This window comes from Phocoena sinus, chromosome 13 (assembly GCF_008692025.1).
Source record: "Phocoena sinus isolate mPhoSin1 chromosome 13, mPhoSin1.pri, whole genome shotgun sequence".
Taxonomy (NCBI): domain Eukaryota; kingdom Metazoa; phylum Chordata; class Mammalia; order Artiodactyla; family Phocoenidae; genus Phocoena; species Phocoena sinus.
The window spans coordinates 35842136-35860735 of NC_045775.1; the positions used below are offsets into that span (position 1 = coordinate 35842136).

The window sequence follows — 18600 nt, forward strand, 5'->3', positions numbered from 1 at the left end:
CACAACATTGTAATTCAACTATACTTCAATAAAAAATAAATTAAAAAAAATAAAATATGACACAAATGAACCTATCTATGAAATAGAAAGAGAATCACAGACAGAGGGCACTGGTGGTTGCCAAGGGGTAGGGGTTGGGGAGGGATGGAGTGGGAAGTTGGGGTTAGCAGATGTAAGCTTTTATATACAGAATGGATAAACAACAAGGTTCTACAGTATAGCACAGAGAACTATATTCAGTATCTGTGATAAACCATAATGGAAAAGAATATGAAAAAGAATGTATATATATGTATAACTGAATCACTTCGCTGTACAGCAGAAGTTAACACAACACTGTAAATCAACTATATTTCAATTTTTAAAAAAAGAAAAAAAAGAAAATGCACATTCCTGAGTCCCCACACCCAGAGATCCTGAATCAGTGGGTCTGGAATGGGGCTCAGTAATCTGCATTTTTCATCAGCACCTCTGGTGATTCTGACATACTTACTTTGAGTATAACTTTTTGAAGAACAGGCAAATTTAAGGAAATAGTCTATCAACAAGCAGGCCAAGACTGCATGAGTTAGTAATAACTAAGATCATTTCCAAGGTGGAATAGCCTTTAAGAAGCCTTCAGACTCCTGGAGACTTGTGTATCTGCTAGCCAAGTTCAGTTGGAGTAAGCATAATTGCTGTCATTAAACAGGAAGGTAATTTATTCTCTGTTCTTCCATTTCCACTATAAAATATGTTGACTCTAATATGCCATGCACCCAGCTTCAAATAAGCACACTTACTAACCTCAAGAACACCAAGGTTGATGAGTGGTATCCAAGTGGATAGCAAACTACCTGGTTATTGTAGTGAAATCCGACTTCCTAAACTAGTTACAATGCATGTGGTTCCAGCACTCTGGAAAACAATTTCACCATGTCTACAAGAGGAGCAGACAGGCACCCTACTTGAGTGCTGTGGAGAAAGAGCTCCCTTTAAATCAACAGGGAACGTTTTGATCTCAGAAGTTTCACTGACTTGGTGGGAATAGGAATTTTTATTATAAATTTTGATTTTCTTATACATCACTGTCCTTTTTTTTTTTTGCGGTACGCGGGCCCCTCACTGTTGTGGCCTCTTCCGTTGCAGAGTACGGGCTCCGAACGCGCAGGCTCAGTGGCCATGGCTCACGGGCCCAGCCACTCCGCGGCATGTGGGATCTTCCCGGACCGGGGCACGAACCCGTGTCCCCTGCATCGGCAGGCGGACTCTCAACCACTGCGCCACCAGGGAAGCCCCACTGTCCATTTTTGACTGAGACAAACTGTCACATGTTGAAAGTCATTGTGTTTTTCTAAGATTACAGTATCACTAACATTTAATAGCTTGAAGTCACGTGCTATGTCAATTTTCCAAATGTTTCTGAGCTAGAATGAAATTCATCTGCATATGAATAGTAGAAAGTGTTTCCACTTACATTGTACACCCATATCTTCAGTAAGTTGAAATCAGTGATTTCAAAAGAGGTTCCTGTGGGACTCTCTTTGAACTACTTTAATAGATTATCATCTCCAGAATTGTCTATAACTGATGTGACATATATAATCTGTAAGACATTATGTAACTATTATACCATAATCATCAGTGTCAAAGACCTTTTATAAAAATTGACAATACTATTCTGGTACTTTACCAATGTCTGCAGATCCTTAAATACTGTTCTAAGAAATAGGATTTTACTGTGGTTTCCTTAATGAAATGATCTTTCCCACTATAATGTGAGATCTTTCAAATACTATAATTTATCATTCATTACACGTTAGGTCACAGTAACTGAACAAGTTCATGTATTATCTAAGATAGTCTCACTCAAAGTTACCATGGTAACATGAAGACAGTTTCACTTCAGACTTGTACATGAATTACTTGAAGATCAGAAAGATCATTTAGTCCAGAACCCACTTTTAATAATCTATATACATCATTTAATCTCTAAAAATACATAATTATCAGCATTCTTTCTCTTTACAATTCAAGAACATGAATTCCTAGTGTGTGATTCTGTTCTTAGTGTAAATGTTGTGTCAACTGAGCATCTCTTCTATGTGGACTTTAAATAACAGCTGCTCTCCAACCTTAAAAATGTCATTTCTCAGTGCGTATACTTTAGTAACATTTACTTTTAATTTTATAAGTAAACTAAGCAGAAAGTGAAAACTAGCAAACTAATCTTTTTGTCTAGTGTGCTGTTCTCAGTTCAGTTCTGCCATTTTTCATTTTAACCATCAGTAAAATGAGTGGATGCTCTGTGTCAGGGGTCTTTATCCAACATCTGTCCAACATCCTCTCCATGTGATCAGTTAACTTATATAGACATGTGCACGTAAATAGTGTTTTTAAATGAAAATGAAAGCATTCTTACCCAATTCTGTGTGATGCTTTGCTTCAGTCAAACCACAACTTTTTCTGTTACTTACAATCATTCAAATGTTTTCTTTTTTACCAAAGCCTTTATCAAATGTAAGCATAAGCTTTAACTGACCTATTTTTCTGTGTCTAGAACAAAGAAAACAAATAGTCACATTAGTCTCCCATAACTTTATGAATTATTATGAACATCTTTGGACCAGCTCAGTCACAATTTCCAAATACCACATGTCCCTCCTGGAATAGCATTCAAGGCCTGCATGGATCCAAGGGGCACAGGGAGTCTTAATGGTTAAAAGTCTTACGAGGTACTACTAAGAATCACGTGGCATTCTTATTTCAGAAATTCAGAGCAGTCATGTACATCTAGGAGCTTAAGTTCCATTTCGCAGCAATGTTCTTTACTGTCTGCTAATGAGATAATCCCTGATTTTAAAAACAATTATTCCTAGGATGACAAGAACTGGGATAAATGAATACAAAATCAGAAAGTTGGCTGTGAATCTGGACGTTGCACCTGGGCAGGTTCTCTCAATGAACTGAATTCCTTGACTGAAGGCACACATTGGATTAGTTGACAGAACCATTTGAGTTGCCTGCCAGGGAAGATTGACAATGTCAAATATGGTACTTGCAAGGTAATTTAATCAACACGTATTTATCAGATGCCCACTAAATGCTCAGCAGTCTGCTAAGTACTCTTCTTAAGAGACAGGAAATTTTAGAGAGCCCAGAATTCATTATTAGATGAAGCAATAGTGAGTGCTGGGGGCCTTGAAGATGGAAATGGGTTTGTTTCCATTTTGGGTGTATATTCAGTACCATAGTACTGATAAAAATTATGATCACTTAGCACTGAATATCCCAAGGTTACTAATGTTATCACCTAAAGATAGACAAAACGACTACTAAATTCTGCCCTGTCCTTTAAGGTGTCTTCACAGAGTGGCCTGGGATTTCCAATGGCCAGGAGGGCCTTGCTGTGCTCCCACTGCCCTCTTGTGGGATTAGGGAACAGATTTTTGCCGAAAATGGCTTCACTCAGCTACATACTCTGTACATTTGGGGGAAGAAGAAGCCGCTGCAGCCTGCTTCAACCTGTTCAGTAGGTATAGGAACTGATCCATCCAGAATATACTAGAGTTTACCTCCGTATACATTAAGTCTATCATCTTCTGAAAACATCGGAGTGCCCTTAAGCTACTGACCTTTGACAAGTGACTAACTTGACTACTGCTCATTATTTTCAAAATCAGAGAAAATGTTAGACTCTTCAAAACAAAGTTTTAAATCTCTTTTACAATATAGCATTTACTTAAAAAATACATTTCCCTCAAGGAATTGTTTTTTTCAAACTAATACGTAAAAATAAATTCCAAAATTGAGTACTTACCACAAGTGAAGTTCTGGCCATAGAACTCATTGACTACAAGAATCTCAGAGCAATATTTTTGGAATGTAAAATAACTGAAGATTTTAAAAGGAAGGGGCATTTCTTCTGTGTTTCTTAAGAAAAAGCAAAAAGAAAGAAAGATGAACTTCAATAGGCTCTGGTAGCAGTCCTACCAAATGAAAAGAAAGGCAACCCTTATGTTTCCCAACAGGAATATACATAGTTTTTCATCTCTCATTATAAAAATATGTTCATTAGAAAAACTTCAAACTACACTGAGAAGTATAAAGAAATAACACTGCCCAGAAATAACTATCGTTAACATTTTGGTGATACATGTAATGTGTATTTATAACATTTTACATAAATGGAATTAAACTCCTCATCCTCTTTCCTAACCTGCTTTTTCAAACAAACGTATACCTCAGACATCCTTTCAAGTCAGTAAGCATAACACACCATCATTTTTAATCACAACTTGGTGATCCATTATAGTAGGAACCTTAATTTAACACACCCCTAATGATGGATTGGTGTCTAATTTTATTGGTAAGCACCACTGATGTAAAAGAAAACAAATAATGCACCACATTAGAGGAGGATGTTTGTGATTAAACAGATTTGAGGTGCTAGTGTATGAAGTGAGAACTAAACTGTAATACAGGGGGAAAAGGATGGTGAGAAAAGCAGACATTCGTTGTGAAACCTGTTTCAGGAGAAACTTCATGCTGACCCTGTGGCCTTCTTAGTTCACTCAATAGCTTTTATCAACCAACAGATAACGTATTACATTCTTTCTATTTGCGAGGCACTAGTTCTAGGTGCTTACGGAATTCGAAAGAAGTATCCTACCCCTAAAGACGCATAATGTAGTTGGGAGACATAAACTACACATTCTCAAGGCTATAAAAACACAGTGGTGAACAATTTGTGCTTAGAAAGTACAGAAAACCAGTACTACGTGTCCGTGACATTCTTGTATTTAGTATTTATGGTTTCACCAAGTGATCCCCAAACTCCATGACTTTCAGTTATTGGCAATTTTCTGAGGCACAAAATTGAATTACCCACATTGAGAGGCTGCTAAGTGGAAAGGACAGATCGGAGTCTGGGGAGGATGTAGGGGCAGAGGAAGGACACTCTAGGAAGGCAGAATGGTATGAGCACAGGCATGTGGGACTGGATGGACTAGAAAGGCAGAGGATCCGAAGTGGGAGCGGTGGGAGGTGAGTTTGGAATGGTTGCCATGAACCGGCTACTTCAGGGCCTTGCAGGCAGTTGACATTGAAGGACCATGATAAAAGTCACATTGCAACCAATGATTTAAGAAAATTAAAGTGGCACCAGCAAGTAGGATGGACCAGAATAAGAGTAGAGTAGGAACAGCAAAAAAGAGAGCAGGCTACAGCAGAAGTTCAAGGATGAGATGACAAAGGCTTGTAAGAGGATGATGGCCATGAGAAGATGGCTGCCCAGATGGCTAGAGTGTGAGGTGGGAACCATGTGTCTTCATCTTGTACCATACCACACAAGGCAAACTCAAAAGCTCCACGTGCATCTGTGATTTGACATCAGAGAAGAAAACCAGTGTGATTTGGTGACTGATCCAGTGTGCAAGCAGTCCAAGAAGAGAGAGTAGTCATTCATTTATTCACTCAATCCAAATATTTCTGGCAAACCTAATTGGTTAAAGGCCTTGGGCCAGCCACTGAGAAGAGCTATAATGATGAATGAGACACAGCTGCTGCCCTCAAGAGGCTGACTGCAACTGAGCAGCATGTGATGGGCTGTGAGACCCAACAAAGGGGGCTTTCAGAGAGAGCTCGCCCTGCCAAGGGAACAACAGCCAGGCTTCGTGCAGGCGGCAGAGGGGGGACAAATGGATCTGTGAAAGACACAGGAGGAGAGCTAGGCTGTGTCACAGCAATCCTTGCAGTACATCCGAGCGGGAGGAACCACAGATCTAAATTTACTGATGTGGGACCATCTACATTATATTGTTAAAAGGGGGGAAAAGCATGCATACCTTACTCCTTCACAATAGTATGAGCTGATTTTAATTAAAGATTATATAAAAGTCTAGAAAAATACACAACAAAATTTAACTCTGGGTTGTGATACTTCAGGTAACTTTTACTTAACTTCCTTATACATTTCTGTATTGTGTGCATTTCTCCCCTTAAGAACTTGGCATTATTTTGTAAGCAGAAAGAACAACAAAGCTATTTCCACTTGTGTTTAAAGGAAGAGACAGCCAAAAGTGCACATGTTGCAGGCACTCAGTCAGGAAAGATGATGACTTGAGGGAAAATACATAAACCCAATGACTAGGAGGTTGATGTGGGGCCTTCAGGAGCGCAGTTTCACCCCAGTGATGGAGCGGAACCCAGGTGAAGCCTTGGGATGTTGAGATCTTGCAAAGAACCCAACAGCATTTTGATAATGTTGGCCACTGCCCCCCTCTCAAGAATAATCAGTCCCCTTTCCTATAAACCAAATACGTGAAATAGTGCCAGACTGATTGGAGCACATGATGTTTCAAATATGAAAGAGGAGATGCTGCTGAAGATTGGGTCTGTAATTTGCTGGCTTGATCCCATGCCATTGGGGTGACCTTATCTGTGCATTTTTCATAGATGCTAACAAGCCAACTAAGCAACATAGACAAATACAATGTAATGGTGTCACTGTAAAAAAATATCCTCCCTGACTGTTCAAAACCGAACCCACTTGGCTTTATAATAACTCACTACAGTTCATGAAGTGTTTCCACGTTGCTGATCTCATTCCAGTCTCATGATCCCTTGAGGCAGGTGGGGCTGAGATCATTATCTCCATTTTATAAATGAGGAAACTAATTTAGGTAGAAAAGTAACTTGCCAGTGGTCACTTGGCAACTAAGTGGTAGGAGAAGGACTCTGACTCCAGGGTCGGTGCTGTCTCCAGGGAGCCACATGCCTCCTTGGAGAGTCTTCACAGCGTGTGAGCAGAACAAAGTCAAGTCTGAGCTTAGTTTTCTTAACTGAACGTGGATTGCTCTGAGAGTTAATTAAACAAATATGATTACATACAATAGCTGCTCAATAGCTTTTTTCTTTGATTTTTTTAACATATTTATTGGAGTATAATTGCTTTACAATGGTGGGTTAGTTTCTGCTGTATAACAAAGTGAATCAGCTATACATGTACATATAACCCCATATCTCCTCCCTCTTGCATCTCCCTCCCACCCTCCCTATCCCACCCCTCTAGGTGGTCACAAAGGACCAAGCTGATCGCCCTGTGCTATGCAGCTGCTTCCCACTAGCTATCTGTTTTATATTTGGTAGTGTATATATATCCATGCCACTCTCTCACTTCGTCCCAGCTTACCCTTCCCCCTCCCCATGTCCTCAAGTCCATTCTCTATGTATGCGTCTTTATTCCTGTCCTGCCCTTAGGTTCTTCAGAACCTTTTTTCTTTTTTTGATTCTATATATATGTGTTAGCATACGGTATTTGTTTTTCTCTTTCTGAATTACTTCACTCTGTATGACAAGACTCTAGGTCCATCCACCTCACTACAAATAACTCAATTTCATTTCTTTTTATGGCTGAGTAATATTCCATTGTATATATGTGTCACATCTTTATCCATTCATCTGTCGATGGACACTTAGGTTGCTTCCATGTCCTGGCTATTGTAAATAGAGCTGCAATGAACATTGTGGTACATGACTCTTTTTGAATTATGGTTTTCTCAGGGTATATGCCCAGTAGTGGGATTGCTGGGTCCTATGGTAATTCTATTTTTAGTTTTTTAAGGAACTTCCATACTGTTCTCCATAATGATTGTATAAATTTATATTCCCACCAACAGTGCAAGAGGGTTCCCTTTTCTCCACACCCTCTCCTGCATTTACTGTTTGTAGATTTTTTGATGGTGGCCATTCTGACTGGTGTGAGGTGATACCTCATTATAGTTTTGATTTGCATTTCTCTAATGATTAGTGATGTTGAGCATCCTTTCATGTGTTTATTGGCAATCTGTATATCTTTGGGGAAATATCTAGGTCTTTTGCCCATTTTTGGATTGGTTTGTTTGTTTTTTTTGATATTGAGCTGCATGAGCTGCTTGTAAAATTTGGAGATTAATCCTTTGTCCGTTGATTCATTTGCAAATATTTTCTCTCATTCTGAGGGTTGTCTTTTCGTCTTGTTTATGGTTTCCTTTGCTGTGCAAAAGCTTTTAAGCTTTTGCTTTTAAGTTTCATTAGGTCCCATTTGTTTTATTTTTGTTTTTATTTCCATTTGTTTTATTTATTTCCATTTGTTTTATTTATTTCCATTTGTTTTTATTTCCATTTGTTTTATTTTTGTTTTTATTTCCATTCTCTAGGAGGTGGGTCAAAAAGGATTTTGCTGAGGGCTTCCCTGGTGGCGCAGTGGCTAAAACTTCCAAAACTATGTTGAATAATAGTGGTGAGAGTGGACAACCTTGTCTTGTTCCTGATCTTAGAGGAAATGGTTTGTTTTTCACCATTGAGAACTATGTTGGCTGTGGGTTTGTCAAATATGGCCTTTATTATGTTGAGGTAAGTTCCCTCTATGCCTACTCTCTGGAGGGTTTTTATCATAAATGGGTGTTGAATTTTGTCAAAAGCTTTTTCTGCATCTATTGAGATGATGGTTTTTCTCCTTCAGTTTGTCAATATGGTTTATCACATTGATTTATTTGCATATATTGAAGAATCTTTGCATTCCTGGGATAAACCCCACTTGATCATGGTGCATGATCCTTTTAATGTGCTGTTGGATTCTGTTTGCTAGTATTTTGTTGAGGATTTTTGCATCTATGTTCATCTGTGTGATATTGGCCTGTAGTTTTCTTTCTTTGTGACATCTTTGTCTGGTTTTGGTATCAGGGTGATGGTGGCCTCGTAGAATGTTGGCCTCGTTTGGGAGTGTTCCTCCTTCTGCCACATTTTGGAAGAGTTTGAGAAGGATAGGTGTTAGCTCTTCTCTAAATGTTTGATAGAATTCGCCTGTGAAGCCATCTGGTCCTGGGCCTTTGTTTGTTGGAAGATTTTAAATCACAGTTTCGATTTCAGTGCTTGTGATTGGTCTGTTTATATTTTCTATTTCTTCCTGGTTCAGTCTCAGGAGGTTGTGCTTTTCTAAGAATTTGTCCATTTCTTCCAGGTTGTCCATTTTATTGGCACAGAGTTGCTTGTAGTAATCTCTCATGATCCTTTGTATTTCTGCAGTGTCAGGTGTTACTTCTCCTTTTTCATTTCTAATTCTGTTGATTTCAGTCTTCTCCCTTTTTTTCTTGATGAGTCTGGCTAATGGTTTATCAATTTTGTTTATCTTCTCAAAGAACCAGCTTTTAGTTTTATTGATCTTTGCTATTGTTTCCTTCATTTGTTTTCCATTTATTTCTGATCCGATCTTTATGATTTCTTTCCTTCTGCTAACTTTGGGGTTTTCTTGTTCTTCTTTCTCTAATTGCTTTAGTTGTAAGGTTAGGTTGTTTATTTGAGAGTTTCTTGTTTCTTGAGGTAGGATTGTATTGCTATCAACTTCCCTCTTAGAACTGCTTTTGCTGCATTCCCATAGGTTTTGGGTTGTCGTGTTTTCATTGTCATTTGTTTCTAGGTATTTTTTGATTTCCTCTTTGATTTCTTCAGTGATCTCTTGGCTATTTAGTAGCATATTGTTTAGCCTCCATATGTTTGTATTTTTTACAGTTTTTTTCCTGTAATTGATATCTAGTCTCATAGCGTTGTGGTCAGAAAAGATACTTGATACGATTTCAAATTTCTTAAATTTACCAAGGCTTGATTTGTGACCCTTGCAAGATACGATGTATCCTGGAGAATGTTCCATGAGCACTTGAGAAGAAAGTGTATTCTGTTGTTTTTGGATGGAATGTCCTATAAATATCAATTAAGTCCATCTTGTTTAATGTATCATTTAAAGCTTGTGTTTCCTTATTTATTTTCATTTTGGATGATCTGTCCATTGGTGAAAGTGGGGTGTTAAAGTCCTCTAGTATGATTGTGTTACTGTTGATTTCCCCTTTTATGGCTGTTAGCATTTGCCTTATTTACTGAGGTGCTCCTATGATGGGTGTGTAAATATTTACAATTGTTATATCTTCTTCTTGGATTGATCCCTTGATCATTATGTAGTGTCCTTCTTTGTCTCTTGTAATAGTCTTTATTTTAAAGTCTATTTTGTCTGATATGAGAATTGCTACTCCAGCTTTCTTCTGATTTCCATTTGTATGGAATATCTTTTTCCATCCCCTCACTTTCAGTCTGTATGTGTCCCTAGGTCTGAAGTGCGTCTCTTGTAGACAGCATATATACGGGTCTTGTTTTTGTATCCATTCAGCCAGTCTATGTCTTTTGGTGGGAGCATTTAATCCATTTACATTTAAGGTCGTTATTTATATGTATGTTCCTATTACCATTTTCTTAATTGTTTTGGGTTTGTTATTGTAAGTCTTTTCCTTCTCTTGTGTTTCCTGCATAGAGAAGTTCCTTTAGCATTTGTTGTAGAGCTGGTTTGTGGTGCTGAATTCTCTTAGCTTTTGCTTGTCTGTGAAGGTTTTAGTCTCTCCATTGAATCTGAGTGAGATCCTTGCTGGGTAGAGTATTCTTGGTTGTAGGTTTTTCCCTTTCATCACTTTATATATGTCCTGTGACTCCCTTCTGGCTTGCAGGGTTTCTGCTGAAAGATCAGCTGTTAACCTTATGGGGATTCCCTTGTATGTTATTTGTTGCTTCTCCCTTGCTGCTTTTAATATTTTTTCTTTGTATTGAATTTTTGATAGTTTGATTAATATTTGTCTTGGTGTGCTTCTCCATGGATTTATCCTGTATGGGACTCTCTGCACTTCCTGGACTTGACTATTTCCTTTCCCATATTAGGGAATTTTTCAACTATAATCTCTTCAAATATTTTCTCAGACCCTTTCTTTTTCTCTTCTTCTGGGACCCCTATAATTCAAATGTTGGTGTGTTTAATGTTGTCCCAGAGGTCCCTGAGACTGTCCTCAGTTCTTTTCATTGTTTTTTCTTTATTCTGCTCTGCGGTAGTTATTTCCACTATTTTATCTTCCAGGTCACTTATCCGTTCTTCTGCCTCAGTTATTCTGCTATTGATTCCTTCTTGAGAATTTTTAATTTCATTTATTGTGTTGTTCACCATTGTTCGTTTGCTCTTTAGTTCTTCTAGGTCCTTGTTAAACGTTTCTTGTATTTTCTCCATTCTATTTCCAAGACTTTGGATCATCTTTACTATCATTACTCTGAATTCTTTTTCAGGTAGACTGCCTATTTCCTCTGCATTTGTTAGGTCTGGTGGGTTTTTGTCTTGCTCCTTCATCTGCTGTGTGTTTCTCTGTCTTCTCATTTTGCCTAACTTACTGTGTTTGGGGTCTCCTTTTCACAGGCTGCAGGCTGCAGCTTTGTAGTTCCCGTTGTTTTTGGTGTCTGCCCCCAGTGGGTAAGGTTGGTTCAGTGGGTTGTGTAGGCTTCCTGGTGGAGGGGACTGGTGCCTGTGTTCTGGTGGATGAGGATCGTCTTTCTGGTGGGCAGGAACGTGTCCAGTGGTGTGTTTTGGGGTGTCTGTGACATTATCATGATTTTAGGCAGCCTCTCTGCTAATGGGTGGGGTTGTATTCCTGTCTTGCTAGTTGTTTGGCATAGGGTGTCCAACACTGTAGCTTGCTGGTCATTGAGTGGAGCTGGGTCTTAGCACTGAGATGGAGATCTCTGGGAGAGTTTTCACCATTTGACATTACGTGGAGCCGGGAGGTTTCTGGTGGACCAGTGTCCTGAACTCGGCTCTCCCATCTCAGAGGCACAGGCCTGACACCTGGCCAGAGCACCAAGACCCTGTCAGCCACATGGCCAGGTACGTGGGGAGTTCCTTGCCTTTTGGGAAGTCTGAGGTCTCCTGCCAGCATTCAGTAGGTGTTCTGTAGGAGTTGTTCCACATGTAGATGTATTTCTCATGTATTTGTGGGGAGGAGGGTGATCTCCACATCCTACTCCTCTGCCATCTTGAAGGTCTTCGGGCCCTTTTCTTTGATTTTTAAGTCAAAGAAACAGAGCTGTCTTCACATTTTCTCAGGGACCCATAGTTTACTTACTGGATCCCACTCACATCACCCACCTGAAACCACTTTCACCCTTCTAAAATTTTCTGCCCTTCCTGTTACTTTTAAAAAATATACAATATGTATGTATGTGTACATATATTTTTTCTTGGTTATAAAGTAATTCTTGTCCGTTATAGAAAATTCACAAAATATAGGAAAATATGAAGAAAATTAAAATAGGTATCACCCAGAGATAACTACTGTTTACATTTGGTGTGTGTCCTTCTAGTCCTGATGCTTTCTTGAGCAGTCTTTTATCCTGCAGCCTCTTTTCTTATCTGACTATTCTTACTTTCTTAAAGTAACTGAGAATTGAGAGCTGGAATAGAAACTCAACAGTGCCAGGGAAGAAATGAACCAAATGCATGCTATTTAGCCTGTAATAGGCTGTGAGTATTTCTGGAGGACAGCTTGGTTTTCCTCCTCCTGTTATAATGGCTTATGACATGTGATAACATGCTTCAATCATCATTTCCTGATTCTCATTCTGAAGACGTTTTATTTAACAAATAATGAACAGTTCAAAGTCTAAGCAATACTGACTAGAAAGCACTATAAATACTCTGGACTGTAAGGTGATAGAGTATTACAGTATCACACAGCACTTCTCTGCAATGCCTTATAATAATCATTATGAGGTGATCATTAACATCAAATCATACCAGTCTAAATCATTTGAATTATTAGATCTTACCTCAGCAATCCAGAGCCCACAAGCACCCCAGCAATGCAGAGCAGGGCCACCATGCTGTTGATCACATTTGGGTTTTGGACCACACCAAGTAGCACAAGAGTTAGAAATTCACCAATTACATGGCGGGCCAAGATAGCAGCAGAGAAATATCCAAATCTGGCAGCCTCAGGGTATAAGGCCAGAGTCCTAAAAAAACATAAGGTCTTTAGTTCCTCTCCAAGGGTTATCATTTAAGAAAAATTCCACACTTGACTTCTGTGGATAAATCCATGGTGGTTAAGTGGGTGGGGAGAGTCTGCAGGACAGGCCCAACTCCCCTTTGAAAGGCCTTTTCGGAACAGGGCCAACATTTGAGGCCATTTAGTCCCTCAAATTGTTTCTGTTGGCCCCAAGTCAATGGAGCCACCTTTTCCTTTTTACAGCCCCTCAGCTCTCACAAAAAAATACTAATACTCAGAGGATGGTCACAACCAACTGCAGTAAGTAGGGCTGAACTGTCCAGGCTTCTCCATAAGCAACACATTCTGCCTGGCTGGCACTGCTCCCACCCTAGCTAGCCTACTACCCTAATGCTAAGGACTCACCCAACCTGCTTCTCAGCCCCTCCTTCCCTGAACCTCATCCTTGTTACATGGGGTTACTGCCAGCGTGAAAACCCTTCACTGCTTTCATCCTCCAACGGATTAGCCCTCCCCAGGCCTGTTCCATTCCATTCTTGTCTTGTATTCTACCAACCTCTTCCACTGATTTGACCTTCATGTTCTTGTAAACAAGCTACTCTATATCCATGCCCCTTAACCTCTTACATTCCTTTCACCAAATAACATTTCCCTGGTGATAGCACGTCCTCAACAACCCTTAGACATGGCTACTCTTTCTTCCATTTGTAGAGTAAGAGGAGTTGGCATGTCTTACACTCACCCCTCCCTACCACTCTTCAAGGCCATCTGCCTTTCCCCCTATACAAATCAGGAAGTTGGCTTCTACTACTAATTCTCTGCCTCAAGGCAGTCCTCTGTGACTTTTAAGACATTCTCTCACCTTTGATGATTTTGTAGCTTTTAGACCAGGGTCAGTTTTGCACTCCTGTCCACCATCATTATCCTCAAGGTTTTTAACCTTGATAATCCATCAACACCAGTGCCTCCTAATTAGGTAACCTGATCAATTCCAGTGGCTCCACCCACCTAATCTTGATGACTCACTATGTCTTGGATTTAAATGTTACTTGTTACTCTAAACTGTTCCACGTCCAAGATTTCACATTCTGAAAATGCCCCTTCTGATCATGGCCTCCTCCCGTCTCCCATTTCCCCAAAGCCCTCAATGCCTCAGATCCTCATCCCTTCTGCTATTCTTTGCCTTACCAATTCCCCACCTGGGGACCTTGCTCTCTTAATTAAGCTGTGCTAATTGGATCCATTCTGCCACTTTGCCTCAGCTGATTCCTGGACCCCTAATTCTTCCTCATTGCTTATTGGGTTCCAATGTCATGTCCCATCATGGCTAATAAAAGCTTCTACTTTAAACTACGCTCTCTTCCCAGGGAATTTCAAACTCTCTCCCCAGTGCTCAGCAGATGGATTTACCTCCCATTTTGTGAATTTCTATCTTTATCTTCCCTACTTTGCATCTCCTCTCTTTCTCCCTGTCTCTATCTCTTACCTCATCTTTGCCAAGCTTTATCCTGTCTACTTGCATCCTTGGTACTATGTTAATCTGATTTTCCTATTTCTGCCTTGGTCTAATCTGGAAACTTGATCTGCGAATTACCCAATTTTTCTGTAGTTTCATCTACTCTCAATCTAATGGTTTTCCCTAATGGTCTTACTTACCGTATTGTAAAATAACCACTCCTTGAGTCTGGTAACCTTTTAAGCAACTGCCCCCTCTTCATCCTCCCCTGTACCACCAAGCTTCTCAAACAGCACCTGCTTCTCCCATCTCACTCCTTGTTCCCTGGTAAACCTGACTGGCACCCCCACCACTCTACTGAACCTCTTTTATGGAAGAGCACCAGTGACCTCCTAAACCTATGCCTCACCTCCTTGAACCTCTGCAGTACTGAACGGGTTCACTACACCTTCGTGAAACTCCCTCCTCTCTTGCCTTCTCTGACGCTGCCCGATCCTGCTTCTCTTTCCACCACTCTAACCACCTCTCTGCCTCTCTCGCCGGATTGCTTCCCTCTTCCCACCCTCTGAATGTGCCTCTTAAGATATCACCCTCAGACCGCTTCCTCCCTGACATTCTCGCCTACAGAATCCATTCCCAGGCCTCTCCTCTCACTCCTCTTGCCTTTTCTTTCTACACCAACCTATTGTGCCTCAGATTGACCTCAGATTGACATCTCCTGTTGGGTGTCCTGTAGCATCCCAGATGCAACATATTCAAAACCAAATCTATTCTCTTTCCTCGCAAACTTGATAAGGATACTGTCCCCTTCCCATCCTCCCAGGCTGAAAACTCAGGCATCATCCATAACTCTCTTTATCCCCCAGCAAATCCATTCCATTTCTAAGTCCGTTCGATTCTACTTTCCCAGCATCTCAAAGTGAAAGCCCCTTTCTGTTGCCACTGCTGCTCTCTTCACCAGAGCCTCTGCCTTTCCCAGACTGTTACCAAGCCTCCTCACTGGGCTGTTCAGCCTCTCTGCCCTAACTCTCCAGTCTGAGACGAAAGTGATGCCAGCCTCACCCCCCAGAGTCCAACACAGATGGGTCACTCCCTGGGGATCAAAATCCTCTACTATGTACCGGTATCTAATCCTCTTCAGCCCCTTAGCCTGGCATTCAGCACCTCACCTATCAGGCTCCAAGGCTGTCAGTCATATTTTCCATTATTCCTTCCAATCCTCCTTTCCCCACAGCACAACTGAACTTTTTCTCTGGAAAGGTCTTGTGTGTTTTTGCTTCTGAACCTATGCTCCTTCTCTTTCTTCCCCTGAAATGCCCTTGCTCCTTTTCCATCTATTCAAATGTTGCTCATCTCTCAAGTTCTCCTTTATAAAGCCTCCAAGAGTCCCTCTCCCCATCCAGCCAAATGGACCCTTGGTCTCCTTTGTAATTCACTGTGATAATGACTGTGAGATGGGGAAGACATTCCCCATCTGTGCCTCAGCTTCCTCGTCTTCAAACAAGGATAATTAATAATGCCACCTTTACAGAATGGTGCCAAGGATTACATGAATTGATATATTTAAACATTTTAGTGCCTGACATAAAAGCAAGTGCTCATGTGTGTCAGCCATCATTGTTATATTCCTCAGCACCGTGTTTGTGCTTCTTTATAATATTAATCTTACACTTCCTTGAATTAAAGTCATCTGGAGATTTATGTCCACAGTCCATCATCTGAAATACTTTAGGGCCAGATGTGTTTTGGAATGTGGCAATGTACAGATTTGGGAAAGACTTCGTTCACACTGTGTAGACCATACTTGCTGCAGTGGGGTCTGGGACTCCGCCTGTAACATATCTACTAAACAGGAATGTTGCTGTGGGAAAAGTACAATGAACCTCACGTTGGTTCAGATCGGATTTTGCTACTGAGTGAGTTCAAGTCTGACGTGCTGCTAAGAGTCAGAAAACACTCCGGCTTTCAGGGCCGTCTCAGTTCAGAACAAGCTTGAGGGCAGCCCCTTCAGTTTACTCCCCTTTAAATCCGCAGCTGCACCTGGCACTGTGCCTGGCACCTAGTAGGCAGTCAACAAACTTTTCTATCATTGAATCAAAGTATTTGCTACATTGCTAACAGCTGTGCTGCCACCACTAGAAATGATTATGCTTTTGTCAAAAAGAGTCGTGACAATACTGAACCTGGTTTCTAAAATCGTACAGAACTCTTTCTCATGGGCAGTTTTACAAATATCGTGTGGTCTTCAAAATCAGTGCTTTGCGAATTTTAAAGTGCATATAAATCACCTGGGGGATCATGTAAAATGTGGAATCCAATTCAGCAGGGCTGGGCATGAGATTTTGCAGGTTAAACAAGCCCCAAGGTGACACTGACACCGTGCTTCGTGGGCCACATTGAGGAGCAAGGTTCTAAATTAACAAGGTTCTCAATTTCCAACCAACCTTGGCTTACTCAAAAATGGTCACTTTAAAAAAAATCTGCTCCTGGATCATTTAGCCTAAACTAGACGGGCCTGTGGTTTATTTACATCACAGATCAGAGATTCAGCATGTCCCTGAGTGTCAGAGGATAAGGAGGCTTCATCAAGGCCAGGAAGGAGGGCCACGTGGTCCCTGCCATCGCCCTTGGTTGCGAGAGTCCGCCCTCTTGCTAACCAGAGCGAGCAGCTTTGCCTCTGTCACTCCCCAGGGTGACAACAACGTCTAAGAGTCTGCACAATAAGACCTCCTAACTCTTCATCTTGGAGCTCAAACCAGGCCCTCACTTATCTTCTACTTGTATTTCACTTGATCCATAATAATTATTCACATCACATACTATGGGGTCTTTATACTGGTTATGGGTAGAAGCACCTACACATGAATCCAGTGCCCTGAAGAAAGACAGTGTCTCCAGAACCGCCTGAAGTCCTCTCTTGGAACGACAAGCTGGGCACCTTTCACTACTGGAATCACAGAATGCCGGATGATTCCCCCCATCGTTTCTTAAGGGAAAGCCAGAGGGATTAGGGAAGATACACCTCCCTATGACAACAAATCAACAAATAACTCTACACATTTTCAGATTTGCATCTGTAAAAAGTTCTATGAAATAAAAAGCACTGTCTACAAACCATCAATCAAAACCGAGCATCAGGGATGCTTCATGGTTCTCCAAAGCCCTCTTCCCATAGTCACTCTTGATTCCTCCACCCCCCGTCACCCCAGCCCAACCACGATGCCCCAGGTTGGTCAAATGAAACCTCAGGCAGCGTTGCCGCTCCAGCTCACAGCAGCCTGGGAGCCACGCTGAGCTGGGTGGACAGCCTCGCTGCCTCTGCACCTGGTCCCAGCTACTCCAGAGCCTTCCCCTCAGGCCAGGCCCCGCAGCGAATGTGGGACACGTTATTCCCTGGTGCGTGTAGTCTTGAGGGTCTGCTCTCAGGTCCCATGTGGCCCACAGTGGGGGTTCCTCTCTTTGTCCTGAAGGACAGGACACTGTACTGGACATTGGTGGGCAAAGACAGACCCTCCAGAGCAGGGAGCTGTTTACCCTGGGGCTCTCCCTCCACAGGTCCCACTGGCCATCTGGGGCCCCACCATCTGGGAGGCATGGCCCGGGAAAACTGAAGGCCTCTGGACACCCTCTTCCTTACCAGTAGCACACGCTGCAGAAGATCATGGTGGCAATGACACTGAAGGGGAGCACGTGCAGCACGTAGGCTAGCAGCATCTGCCGCTTCTGGTACAGGCCATCCTCGCTCTCCTGATTGCTGACGGCTCGCAACACAGGAACTGGGCATGGGAGGCAGGTTGCAGAACAGCCGGTCACCACACAGCTGGAGGAGGTGGGGTGCTAGCCCAGGCTGAACTTGAGATCTATCAGCACTGGATGGTGAGGACCAGCTGGGGCCCCCTAGTCATGGAGAAAAGGAACCTGACATCCATAGAACTATAAATACCCCCACCCCAGAAATCCACACTCTACCTGAATTACAGTAGGATTACAAAAGCTGTCACAGGGCTTCCCTGGTGGCGCAGTGGTTGAGAGTCCGCCTGCCGATGCAGGGGACGCGGGTTCGTGCCCCGGTCCGGGAAGATCCCACATGCCGCGGAGCGGCTGGGCCCGTGAGCCATGGCCGCTGAGCCTGCGCGTCCGGAGCCTGTGCTCCGCAACGGGAGAGGCCACAGCAGTGGGAGGCCCGCGTACCGCAAAAAAAAAAAAAAAGCTGTCACAATTCATTTCCGTCTCTCTAAAGTGGGGGGGAGGGGTGTCACCAATTCAAGAACACACATGCAAAAGGGACACAAATGAGTGACGTGAGGCACTCTGTCCTCT

General features: G+C 41.8%; 1 protein-coding gene across 1 annotated transcript in view; it reads right to left on the reverse strand.

Moving 5' to 3' along the window:
• Window positions 1-2738: 2738 nt before the first annotated feature.
• Window positions 2739-18600, reverse strand: part of ABCG5 (ATP binding cassette subfamily G member 5) — a 33615-nt gene continuing 17753 nt past the window's right edge. The window contains exons 10-13 of the mRNA XM_032653791.1: window positions 17918-18056; window positions 12646-12831; window positions 3794-3912; window positions 2739-2998 (exon numbers count right to left, since the gene is read on the reverse strand). Of these exons, the coding sequence (XP_032509682.1) occupies window positions 2808-2998; window positions 3794-3912; window positions 12646-12831; window positions 17918-18056 (635 nt within the window). The 3' untranslated portion in view covers window positions 2739-2807. The remainder of the gene's footprint in view (window positions 2999-3793; window positions 3913-12645; window positions 12832-17917; window positions 18057-18600) is intronic.